The sequence below is a fragment of the Henckelia pumila genome, chromosome 3 (genome assembly GCF_033568475.1).
Source record: "Henckelia pumila isolate YLH828 chromosome 3, ASM3356847v2, whole genome shotgun sequence".
Taxonomy (NCBI): Eukaryota; Viridiplantae; Streptophyta; class Magnoliopsida; order Lamiales; family Gesneriaceae; genus Henckelia; species Henckelia pumila.
The window spans coordinates 34,756,342-34,769,835 of record NC_133122.1 but is presented as its reverse complement, the minus strand read 5'-3'; the positions used below and the strand labels follow the sequence as shown (position 1 = coordinate 34,769,835).

Below are 13,494 nucleotides of genomic sequence, written 5' to 3'. Positions count from 1 at the left end.
TAAAACGTGGAGATAATTTTCCTCTCTTGCCAAATCTGACTGTACCTCTAAATGGAGAAATCTTCAAGAAAACTCTGTCTCCCTGATCAAAAGATAGAGGTCGTCGTCTGATATTTGCATACTTTTCTTGTCTCTCCTGAGCTGTTTTCATTTTTTTTCTGTATAAGCTTCACCTTTTCTGTCATTTCTCTGATCATATTTGGCCCAACATCTGGTACATCTGAGATATCATTCCAATACAATGGTGATCTGCATTTCTTTCCGTACAATGTTTCAAAAGGATCCATCTCAATGCTAGTCTGATAGCTGTTATTAAAAGAAAATTCTGCAAGCGATAATACATCTTGCCAACTAGTACCAAAATCTAGTACTACAGCTCTTAACATATCCTCAAGTGTCTGGATAGTCCGCTCTAACTGTCCGTCTGTTTGAGGATAATAAGTTGTACTCAGATGCAATTGAGTACCAAGAGCTTGTTGCAAGCTATGCCAAAAGTGTGATGTAAATCTAGGGTCTCGATCTGAAACGATAGATTTAGGCACACCATGTAATCTTACCACTTCTCTGACGTAGATTTTTGTCATCTGATCATGTCTATATGTCATTCTGTACGGAATGAAACATACCGATTTCGTCAAACGATCAATAATCACCCAAATGGCATCGCACCCTCTGGATGAACGTGGTAACTGTGTGACAAAATCCATGGAAATGTGATCCCATTTCCATTCTGGAACTGATAAACTCTGTAATAGACCACCTGGTTTCTTTCGTTCAGCTTTTACCTGTTGGCAATTCAAACATTTGGATACAAATTTTGTCACATCTGACTTCATCTGTTTCCACCAATACTGCATTTTCAGATCATTATACATTTTTCTGCCACCAGGATGAATACTGAAGCGACTGTTGTGAGCCTCTTTCATTACCTGCTGTTTTAAATCTGAAACATCTGGAACAACCAATCTGTTATTCACATATAACACATCATCAGCACTGACCTGATATTCAGATTGATCTCCAGATCTGACCATAGCAATCGAATGCTGAATATTCAAATCCTCTTTTTGTGCTTTTTTGATTCTCATTAACAGTTCTGGCTCAGCTTTTATAGCACAAACACGAATATGCTGTATATCTGTTTCAAATACTAAGCCAGAAATACAAAAATCTTCCACCAATTGAGATACTCCTATCGTAGATAAGGATAATGAACATACCTTTCTACTCAAGGCATCTGCAGCTGCATTGGATTTTTTTGGATAATATTTGATCTCGCAATCGAAATCTTTTAATAGAACGCCGATTGAATTTGTTATGAATTTTCTTAGAAATTTCAAAATCATGCCATTCTGAACGTTGCTGGTTTTTATGTTATTGACAAGCCATCTACGCTGTCTCATATTCAATTCTGATTGCGAAAACAGATATTTTAAGCTTTTGTGATCAGAAAAGATTTCAAACTTCTCACCATAAAGATAATGTCGACATATCTTCAATGCAAAGACAATAGCGGCAAGCTCCAAATCATGGATAGGATACCGAGTCTCATGTGGCTTTAATTGTCTCGATGCATAAGAAATAACATGACCTCGCTGCATAAGCACACAACTCAGACCCTTGTGAGAAGCATCACAATATACAACAAAATCACCCGTACCTGATGGAATCGTCAAGACAGGTGCACTAGTAAGCCTTTTCTTTAACTCCAAGAAACTTATTTCACAAGCTTCAGTCCAGACATACAGCTTATTTTTCTGAGTCAATTGCGTAATAGGCTTCGCAATGCTGGAAAAATCTCTGATAAAGCGTCTATAATACCCTGCCAAGCCCATAAAACTTCGTATTTTTGGCACTGATGTAGGTCTCGGCCAATTCAGTACAGCCTCTACCTTGCTTGGATCCACTGAAACCCCATCACTTGAAATAATATGTCCAAGAAACACAACCTTCTGCAACGAAAACTCACATTTCGATAACTTGGCATATAATTTCTCATTTCTCAAAGTCTGTAAGATGATTTTAAGATGTTCAGCATGATCATGGACATTCTGGGAATATATCAAGATATCATCAATAAAGATAATGACAAAGTCATCCAAGTATTTCTGAAATATCCGATTCATCAATCCCATAAATACTGCAAGAGAATTGGTTAAACCAAAAGGCATGACTATAAATTCATAATGTCCATACCTAGTTCTGAAAGCAGTTTTAGGGATATCTTCATTTCGTACCCTCAGCTGATGATATCCGGATCGCAAATCAATCTTAGAATAGATAGCTGAACCCTGTAGCTAGTCAAACAAATCATCTATTCTAGGCAGTGGATATTTATTCTTTATCGTTACCTTGTTCAGTTGACAAGAATTGATGCATAACCGCATTGAACCATCTTTCTTTCATACAAAAAGTACCGGAGCGCCCCAAGGTGAAACGCTCGGCCTAATGTACCCTTTAGCCAACAAATCTTCCAGCTGATCCTTCAACTCCTTCAATTCAATAGGTGTCATTCTGTAAGGAGCTTTGGATATTGGTTGCATACCTGGCAGTATCTCAATACTGAAATCTATCTCTCGGACTGGAGGTAAACCAGGAATTTCATCAGGAAATACATCAGCAAATTCATGCACAACTGGAATATCTATTACTGCTGGACTTGATTTCAATACATCGATTGCATAAATCAGAAATCCTTCTGCACCTTTCTGCAATAAATGGGTCATAGATAACACAAATATCAAAGGTATCTTGGCTCGAGAACCCTTACCATAGAATTTCCATTCAGATGTCATTTCTGGTCTAAATCTGACCACTTTCTGGAAACAATCTACAGTTGCCCTGTGCTTGGTTAACATATCTATACCGATAATACAATCGAAATTTGATAATCCAAGTACTATACAATCGATATCAATCACATTCTCGTCATATTGCAAAGCACAATTTCGAATCATTCAAACAGATATAATACCTTCACCCAAAGGTGAAGAAATAGAAACAACAGTAGGCAATGGCTCAGACGATAAATAATGCATCATAACAAATTTTTCAGATATGAATGTATGTGATGCACTTGTATCTATCAAAGCATAGACAGGATAACCATAAATAGAGCAGTTACCTGCTATGACATCGTCAGGTGCTTCCTGTGCTTGCTCCTCCGTCAATGCAAACACTCGTGCCTGTTGTCTAGGAGGTTGAGTCACAGTCTGGCTTCCTCCTGCTCTGTTCTGTTGATGAGGCTGAAATGAATGCACTGATTGTCTTTCTGCCTGAGGTGCTGGTCAAGAAGAACTTGCACCAGATATACGGTCTGTTGTTCTTTGAGGACACACCTTGGCATAATGACCTGGTTGGCGACAAATATTGCAATTTTCGGACACACCTATGCACTGATCAGTAGCATGTAGTCCACCACACTTACCACAAAATCCTCCTAACTCACCAGTTCTCTGCCCTGTACCAAACTGCCTCTGTCCACTAGAACTGGAAGAACTACTGTCTGCCCTCTTGAATTGCTTTCCTTTAGGCCTGAATCTAGAATCCTTTCTGCCACTGCTTCCTCCCTCAAATCTGGGAGATGATTGCTGAAACTGTGGCGGATTCTGTGGAACTGATGCTGATACATGCTGTGGAGATGGCTGTGGAATAAAGGGTGTTCCTCGTTGTCTCAAAATACCTGCTTCTGCTCCCTTAGCTTTGTTCAAGGCGTCAGCAAAGGTATTGGGTCGTCCACTGTTTACCAAAGTAAACACATTTGGATTGAGGCCATTGATAAACTGATCTGCCATGGCTTCATCAGTCGCGGCTATATGTGGAGCAAACTTCAAAAGACTTGAAAATTTGGCCACATATTCTTCTATATTCAAGTTTCCTTGCCTCAGATTGGCAAATTCAGCACCCTTATCCTTCCTGTAGGAGACTGAAAAGAAATATTGATAGAATTCAGTTTTAAAGACAGTCCAGGTGATAGTCGTACCTCGCTGTTCCAACGCCCGTTTTGTCGTAATCCACCAACTTTTGGCAACTTCGTGAAGTTGATGTATTACCAATCTGATACGACGATCATCGGTATAATCAAGTGAATCAAACAGCTGTTCAATATCTTCTAGCCAATTCTCACAGTCTACTGAATTTTATGTTCCTTTCAGTTTTGGCTGTTTGAACGACTGAAATCGTTTCAGCAGAGTCTCCATTGGAGTTGCAGTAGGATCCATAGGATCAGCAGATGTACTACCCTGTGCATTCTGAGGTTCAGCAACTGGCTGTGGTACAAATGTTGGTTCAGCCTGGGGAACCGCTAATGGATGTCTAATGGTCGGTGCTTTACAGGGAGGCATATCTGATTGTCAAACAGATTAGTGCATAAACAATATCATATGCAGCAATTTATTCCATCCTTTTTTGATAAGATGAGAATTCAGGTTCTGACTGAGGATACTCTGGAATACAATTGCATATATAGCATGCAGTAGCAATAAAAACACATAATCATGCAATCACATAATTATTACAATATAAAGCATGCTAGCATATAGTGCACATAATCAGATACAACATGTAATCTCATGTAATATCAGGCAGTCAGACAAACTCAATATACCCCGCTCATCAACTTTTATCTGAATCCAGAAACTTACGCTCTGATACCACCTGTTGTGGGGACCCGGGTTGCTAATCTCATCTTAGGTCAAAGTACAATTAATAAGAATTAATCATACTAGATAAAAGACTACTCAAGTCAAACCACAAAACAAATTTTTTTTTTTTAACACCAAGGTGGCTCGCTCGAGCGAGCTGAGTTCTGCCCAGTTGCTAAAAATCTGACTTTTTGCTGTCCAAAGAAGGTGTTTGATGCAAAACTTCTTCCAACAAAACCAACATGTATATCTAATCTTTGACAAGCTACACAATCATAAACATGCTATTTACAAACATAATATAAAAGCTAACAAGTGCTCAACATCTATATACAAAGTTCTTGTATCATTTCTAACATGTGTAACCAACTCAAAGTACAAGTCTTTCTGCTAAAACCCGTGTCCACACATGTTACGACTCTATCTCGAGCTATCCCTGTATTTTCTGACCAGCTCCTGCCCCACCTATTGCCATGCACACATACAAAACAAATCAATAGTCGGATACCTTCGGTGAGAATAAAATCCCAGTATAAACAACATAAAGAGCGAAATAGTAAACGTGGATTCAATGCATATGTCCAAAGAGGCTATCAATCTGATATCAATAAGATATTGGTTCTTGGGATCCCGAGAAAATAAAATCTTCAACGAACACCAACTCACACAATCGAGGTGAAGTCAAATACTTTATTTCCTCTGACTTTGGTGAAACTATAGTGAGTCTTCTGGCTCTGGAAGTAAGTCTACATTCCGTGCCACTCAACTACAGCCCTCCAAACGTCATATGCACTCTAGGCTTTTCAACCCTCTGTGCTTGTCAGGCTGGAGTTCAAGATGAATGCAACACAATCTGTATGCATTAAAGACTATAAACTATCTTGAACATATAAACACATAAGCACACAAAGCATCAAAGTCATCTAAATCACATAGAATACAAACTCAAACAAGTATGTGATTAACAAGAGAATACTCGAAACAATAGCTATTTCGAGTGTTCTATCCCATCTGGACTAGCTGTTATTTATACCTTTCAATGTCGAGTCTGACAATGCTTCAAATCTGCAAAAATAACATGATGAATATATATCAAAATGTGCTCGAAGTCGTTGCAATTTAATCACTCAAACTACTTCAAACCTCAAGCTTTGTCTATTCTGATTCGAATGTTGAATTCCCGAGTTTCGAACACTTCAAACCAAATCTGAAAATGAAGTTTCACAAGCTCAAATATCAGCTTATCATTCAATCTCAAGCATAGCCAACTCAACAAGATCGAAAGTGCATCAATTCGGAAATCGACAGCGTAACGGCTAAAAATCGGCAACCGAATCATTATCCAATCAATATATCAAGCTATTCTCATCATAATATTCATCATATCAACATGAATATACACGTCCAACAAGCAATTCAGAATTGGAAGTGTTCGACTTTTCTTCAATAAATCATATCAAATTCAAACGACAATCTTTTTTCGAACCGTCTGCGAATACGTAACCGGTACTAGCTCAATCACATATATAATCAAAAAGAATATCAACCCATCTTCAACATAAAAATAATGTATGAGAAAACTCAATAAAAGTTGTACCAAAACGAAGCTCTCGGAACGGTGATCGCAGATATATATTTCTTTCGAATTTCTAACGATCGGACCACCCAAAATCGAAGCTTTTAAGAGACGAAAATGGCGTCTTGGGGTTTCAGCCGTTCTTCCTTTTCTTTTCTGCTCATTCACGTGTAAAATGGCTGAATAATGTATAAGTGTAGATAAATATTAGCCAAATTTCAGTTTAGTCCCTGAACTTTTGGCTATTTGCAATTCAATCCCCGAAAAAGCGATTTAATTCAATTTCAATCCTTATTTATTTAAGAATATTAAAATTTAATTCTAAACTCTAAATATTCTCAAATTAAATATTCTCGCATTAAAATTAAATAATCCCGGGCCTTACAATTTTGTTCTCGATATCGCATAAACTGCAATGAATTTACCGTCAAACTAGTTTGACATACAATAAAAGTTGTGATTCAAGGGTTCAAGTAATGAATTCTCTTGAATTAATACCCAAGTAATTAATAATAATAATAATTAAAAAAAATTCTCGTGTTAATTCAATATTTCCATCGAAAACGGTAAAATCTGACCAAAAAAAAAATCACATAGGAACATTTGAAACTTGTTGAATTAAGACTAAATTTTGATTAGATAGAGAAAAGAGAGTCTATTAGATCGATTTACTGAATAATTCTTGCAATTTTCTAGAACAAAAAAAGGACATTTTATTAGCAGAATTCTCTTAATTTAATGTTCAAGCTAGACCATGTTCTAATTAAGTTTTATTTTTCTACACATTTTTCTATTTATGTGTTAATTATTACTTTTTGGAGATAATTTTATCCCCAATAGTAGTATAATAATATATGCTATGTACTTGGGATTTTTTTTTATTTTTAATTTTAAAAAATAAACCTATACATTGCAAGTCCCCTTGTGCAAAATTTATTTTCTTTTTCTTTTTCGTTTTTTTTTGTTTTTTAATTAGTTATATAATTAATTATATTTTGTAAAATTATTATTTATTTAGTATTAATATGATAATTTTTTTCTCAAAAATCTAATTTTCAAATTTGATGACCGGGCTGAAAAATTATTAAGAAAACAAAACAAAAAATTTACGGTTAAAAAATTTAGATTGATTAAATAATTTTTTTATTAAATATATTTATAAAAATATTAGTTAACCTAAATAAATATATTTTCATTAAATTTATTTTATATTATATTTTTTAAATATAAATTATATTTTTATCTTAAATTTTGGGTAGCAAAGTTATATATTCATTTTAATTCGTTTGGATTTGTGAAGGTCTCTCGGTTCTTTGGATAAATTTAAAAGATTTAATTCAGATCTATTTGGGCCGAATTGATGCAAAAATGATATTAAAAAATTTCTCAACCCGAACTCGAGACGAAATGAAATCATCTCAAAAATTGCGAACTCGAACCAACCTGAATATATCCGAATTAATCATTTAGGTCTATCCATAGAACTGAAAGACTTGCAGAGATCTAAACGAATTAAAATAAGTCAATAACTCCGCTAACCAATTTTTTAATACAAAAAATTTATATTAAAAAATATGAAATAAAATAAATTTATCAAAATATGTTTATTTAGGTTAACTAATTTTTCTATAAATATAACTTATTACAAACAAATTTATTTTATATCATAATTTTTAATTTAAATTTTATTTAATAAACATAATAAACATATTTATATAAATTATTTTATATCATATTTTTTAATATTAATTTTGTTTTATTAAAAATTTGGTTAGCGGAGTTATTGATTTATTTTAATTTGTTTGGATCTCTGCAAGTCCTTTAGTTCTATGGATAGATCTAGAGGATTAATTTAGATATATTCGGGTCGGTTCGAGTTAACAATTTCTGAGATGATTTCGTTTCGACTCGAGTTAGGGTTGAAAAATTTTCTAATAGCATTTTTGCATCAATTCGACCCGAATAGATATGAATTAACTTCTCTAAATTTATCCAAAAAACTGATGGACCTCCACAAATCCAAATGAATTAAAATAAATATAACTTTGCTAACCAAAAGTTAAGTTAAAAATAGAATTTATATTTATAAAATAAATTTAATGAAAATATGTTTATTTAGGTTAACTAATATTTTTATAAATATATCTAATAAAAAAAGTTATTTAATCAATCTAATTTTTTTAACTGTAAATTTTTTGTTTTGTTTTTCTAATAATTTCTCAGTCCGGTCATAAAATTCAAAAATTTAAATTTAAATTTTGAGAAAAAAAATTATCATACTAATACTAAATAAATAATAATTGGTTCCAAAAATTTCCTTTAGTGTAAATTAGTTGCAGATTGTCTATTTTGTTCTCGATGTAGCCAGACCTATCAGGTTGTCCCAATTTCATTTTTCTACTTTGTGTAATTATTTTTTGCGAAAACTAGCATGCATGGATCGCGAAATTTTTATTTTGATTTTTTTTCCATCTAATCGTTACATCAAGTTTTTAATTCTCAAAAGCTCTTTTAACTCTTTTGGCTTGCTCTAATTTGGGTTTCCCGTTTGTATTCTGGAGTCGTAGAAATTTAATTAATTGAAATAAAATATGGCTCTGCCATCAGCTCATTACAATTATATAAATTTGTTAAAAAAAATTCATAAGCACTTATGTTAGGCATCAACCTGAAAAATTTGATATTCCGAGAATTACCAGACAAACGAACACAAAGAAAAAAAAACACAATCCCAACGAACAAATAAAACCCAACGCACGCAGATCAAACACCAACTCACGCGAAAGCAAATAAAAAACACAAGTATTTACGTGGTTCGACAATACATTTCTAAACATCTTAGAAAAGCTATTTCTAAACATCTTAGCACTTCTGCTTGCACCTTTGGTAATCCTTGAATCAATGGAATTTCTAAACATCTTAGAACTTCTGCTTGCACCTTTGGTAATCCTTCAATCAATGGAACTTGTGGCGATCAATCGTATTCATTGTTCATAGTTTACAACCAAGCTCGAATGAGATTTTTAAATACAAGTTGAAATCAAATTCAAAATCATTCATTTTTTAAGTTTACAACCAAGCTTTGAGCTAGCTTAATGATACATTAAAACTTCTAATAAATAAACTACTCTGTAAAATCCTCAAAATAAACATAATCATGACTACACGTGCATCAACTTGAAAAAGAAAACTAGAAATTAGTTAAATAACTTGATGAATTAATCCTCGACACTGCTGCTGGCCTTTCCCCTTTGTTTGATCGTCATCCTAAACATCTTCCAGCACCTTCGCGTTCTCATGCCCTTCTTATCGCGGTGGGTACCTGATAAAGCATAGGCAGACGGAATAACACGATCAACTGTCGAAATGTAAAACAAAAGTCATAGCTACAGGCACACATACATACCTGTATAGAAACTTGTACAATCGGAAACGAGATGAATGTGCCCCGTTACCTACACAATAAAAATTCTTTCTGATACAGGAGCAAAGTGGGATTTTAAAATTTGGAGCAAATTGCATGCTGACCCATGGATCAAATCTTAATAAGAACAAACTAACATGTCCTGTACTAATGCATGCAGCTTTCTCAATGATTGGGCATCACGTCTCTAAACTCTAGCCTCAAGTCATAGCGAGGCCAAGTTCTTGCACCTCAACACAAGTCAAAGTGCAATTCTTTAGATGTGGTGCAACACCTTAACCATGAAACCCCGACCTTAATGTGCACTGTCGAGCATCAAGACACCTATCATGCTTGCATTAAGTGTTGGGACAGTGGATCCAAGTCTCATTTATAACTTAATGACAATTTGTTTTTGCATAAAAACTTGTAAGAACACGCTGGATTGCAGTGAAATGTTCACACATATTTAGGTTCTAACCTATCTGATTTAAGCCTTGATATAAACAAATGTCCTCAGTTTTAATTTAAGCCTTGATATAATCAGAGCATATTCATCAAACTATGTATTAAGCCTCAATTTCTTTTCAAGTAACCCCATGTCAGAACATAGATTTCACATGGTATCATGGTGAAAAAATTCAAAGGCAAACCGAATTGAAACTTCAGCCCGTGTCCGACCTAATACTCAAGGTCAAAATCAGTAACTACAACTAGTCAATACTGACCCTTAGGAACATCTAGCTCTCAGAAAATGGTAGCAACCAACCAAGTCATCTATCGAATAGTTGTCAAAATAGAAGGTATGTTAGTTATGTAAGAGAAGATGCTGGTGACGAGGATTTGAGAAGCAAGTGCTTGGTGAAGATATCTATAACGTTTTCATGTTTGGAGGGGATAGGGGGAAAAACTATTTGAAGTAAAGTGTGCCATGGGATCGTTGACAGCAGCAACAGTGAGACTTCGGTTTCCAAAGCTTTGGTAAAGGCGCTTAATTTGAAGACTGAGAATCATCTATTGCCTTACATAATCGATTTGTCTAGAAAGGCCCTGAAGTTCTTCAATTGATGGAAGTCCACAGTACATGTAAGAACACAAAAATATCAACAGGTCCCTTGTTCAAACTAAGTTATGACATGTTATTTATATATTGCATCTGTTTACCAGAAATGCCTCACAACACGTAGGCTTCAAACTATTGCAACAAAAGCAAACCTAGCGATCATGTATATGGAAAATATGACATGCTCACACAATGTTGTAAAAGAGAAGCTAGGAGAACTTACCGGATGAAGAGAGAACACCATTGAGAATAACCGGGCAGCACGAGGAAGGGTACATTTTGTATTGACCGCCAACAATTTCCCGGCCAGGTGCTAAATAAAAGAAAATTTTAGCCTGCATGGTAGTCAGATTATAGTCGAGCACTAGGCGAGGTGTTCCTACAAATATTACTTCTGACTTGGGATGAAAACCGTAAACTTTGCTCTCTTCCCTGTCATGGACAAGGCGCATCAACTTATGGCGTGGGAGCTGTGACACCATCTCATCGATGCTCACTCTGTGCTGGAGAATCCAGTGAGCACCGTGTTCTAACCGCCAGAGTAGTATTTTAGACTGGTCACTGTTGGAATAAACCACATACCCTCTGGATGTCCCAAGTGATCCACAATCATCAAATTTTTCTTTATCTGGCAACCCAATAGCCCGATAAGTAATATATGTTTTGTTTGTGAAATGGAGATTAATGCCAAGAAGATACTTGGCCAGAGATATCACGTACAAAATCCCATTCACATAAACAGAATGATCGATCCAATTGAACCCAAGAAGCATGTGGTCAAGAACTAGAACATGGGTGGTCCAATTCCCTGAGTCGAATGTGAATATGTCCAGCTTTAAAGAATGAGAGAGTGAGATATCAGCTGTCCTTCGAAGAACCTTAAAGGAAACCGTAGAATCACTGGGATCAAATGCCAACGAGGCAACATCATCATATATGTGATGGGGGTTGATCGGAAGTTCAATGTACTCACACGTGGTTGGATTGCAGACAATATACTCGGTGGGATTTGAGCCTGAACGGGCCAAAAGAAAAAGCCCGTTGCAGTAACTTTGAATGTCTGCTGGCGTGTGATCAAAAGGCAGAAATGCTCCATACGATTTCACAATTCCCGAAACTTCAGGTCGATATCGGGGGTGGAACTCACCCGAATACTCTTCTGCTTGAAACAAATCAAGAAAAAGCCGGCCACTTCTAAGGATTTTATGGGTATAGAAGAAGCCACAAAAAGTGGCAGAACGGGAAAGGGAAGATATCATAGGAGAGCAAGCATATGTAATAAAAAAGTACCAAGATTTTGAGACGCACTTGAGCCTCATAAGAGCCTTGTTATGCAACCGACACAAAATCTCAACTTTCAGATCATCCGGAAGCTCCGCCCAATCGAAACCCCCCAAAGGCGAGATCTTTTCGTCTGAACACATATTCTCTGGTTCCAATTTCCAAGTATTAATCGCAAATTCTCAGGCTTGATCGAATACTGGAGCTTCATGAGACTCCGAAATTATTAACTCGCTGGTGGAGAAATCAGGTTCTTTCTAACATTATAAATTAATTCCAATCTCCCAGATTGATCACAAACTCTCAAAGATAAAATCTTGAAGTTGGATTAAACACGGAGTCGAAGGCGGAGAAATTAGGGTTCTTGCAATTTACAATAAAAATATTACGAATCATTATAAATGAAACCCGTGCCCAACAAATGGCTAGAGATGTGACAGCGCAGTGGGGCGGCTCACTTCGGCCGTTTGGCGGACCGAGGATAGGCTGGCCCAGTTATAAATGCTTAACCCATCCAAACTAACAGAGGTGATCACGGTGCGGTGCGGTTTGGAGGATTTTCGTAAGAAATTCAAATCGAATTGCCAACTGTGATTTGATTATATTTTTTTTAGTTGTGGTTTTATATGTAAAATCATTTTCGCGGTTTTCGACGGTTTTAAGCGATTGCGATCGGTTCGCGGTTTTTTTTAATGATAAGTAAAATACAAAAAAATAATACTATTCAAATTATCAAAACAACGAATGAAAACTATAATAAACTAAATAAACTAAATAAAATAACAATCAAACGAAAAAATAAAGTTAATCAACTACAATATGTTTAGACAAGGTTGAAGATTAATATTTGTACAAAGAAGTAGTAAATAGATTAACAATAGAAAAATAGGGAAAATATTTTTTAAGAAGAGTTGGGAGAGAAGATAGTGGAGGCGACATATGAATCTATTGTGTATAATATATATACAATGTGCTATCAATATAACCCTGACTAAATACAATTATACACGGCGATGCAGTGCAGGGCGGTTTGGGCTAAAAATTATAACAGAACCGTGGCGGCGGGGGTGTTCTCATTTATTTTTTTAACTGCGGTTATTTTAAAAAATGAGATACGACGGTGCGAAGTGGTCGTTTCGGACGGTTTTTTAAAAAATTTGATCACCCCTACAAACTAAGGTGGGTTGCGGTTACGGTGAGTTTTGATACATCATATCAGAATATGAAAAAAAAATTCATATTATATCAATATCGAAATTCTAAAATTTTGATATTGAAAAATTCATGCTGATACTGTATATGTATCGAACACATATTAAGTATAACAAAAAAATATCTGTATATCAAAAAAATTTCGGTATGCAATCCCAGCCTAGTTGCGGTTTTGTGCAGGCTTGTGCGCGAATTGACTCACTACAAATAAAATTAAAATCATTATGCTTAAATATAAATTTCATTTCATAGGTAAATTTTGATAGAAACATATTAATAATATTTACATTACTTATTTCACAAAAGCACATTTTAT

The 13,494-nt window shown here is 35.3% G+C and overlaps 1 protein-coding gene and 1 long non-coding RNA gene across 3 annotated transcripts; both read right to left on the bottom strand.

Annotated features, from left to right (window-relative positions):
• Nucleotides 1–4,825: 4,825 nt before the first annotated feature.
• LOC140893628 (uncharacterized) lies at nucleotides 4,826–6,366 on the bottom strand. Of its 2 annotated transcripts, XR_012153226.1 has the most exons (5): nucleotides 6,241–6,366; nucleotides 5,787–5,850; nucleotides 5,677–5,708; nucleotides 5,310–5,496; nucleotides 4,826–5,108 (listed from the first exon to the last, which is right to left on the bottom strand). It is a non-coding gene; the product is annotated as an uncharacterized lncRNA (long non-coding RNA). The 2 variants fall into 2 exon arrangements; XR_012153227.1 differs by lacking the exon at nucleotides 5,310–5,496.
• A 2,673-nt stretch (nucleotides 6,367–9,039) lies between these two features.
• LOC140890986 (putative F-box protein At1g30920) lies at nucleotides 9,040–12,360 on the bottom strand. Its single transcript, XM_073299183.1, has 3 exons — nucleotides 10,909–12,360; nucleotides 9,626–9,674; nucleotides 9,040–9,541 (listed from the first exon to the last, which is right to left on the bottom strand). Exons 1-3 carry the CDS (start codon nucleotides 12,107–12,109, stop codon nucleotides 9,526–9,528), a joined length of 1,266 nt encoding a protein of 421 aa, XP_073155284.1. The 5' UTR covers nucleotides 12,110–12,360; the 3' UTR covers nucleotides 9,040–9,525.
• Nucleotides 12,361–13,494: the final 1,134 nt, after the last annotated feature.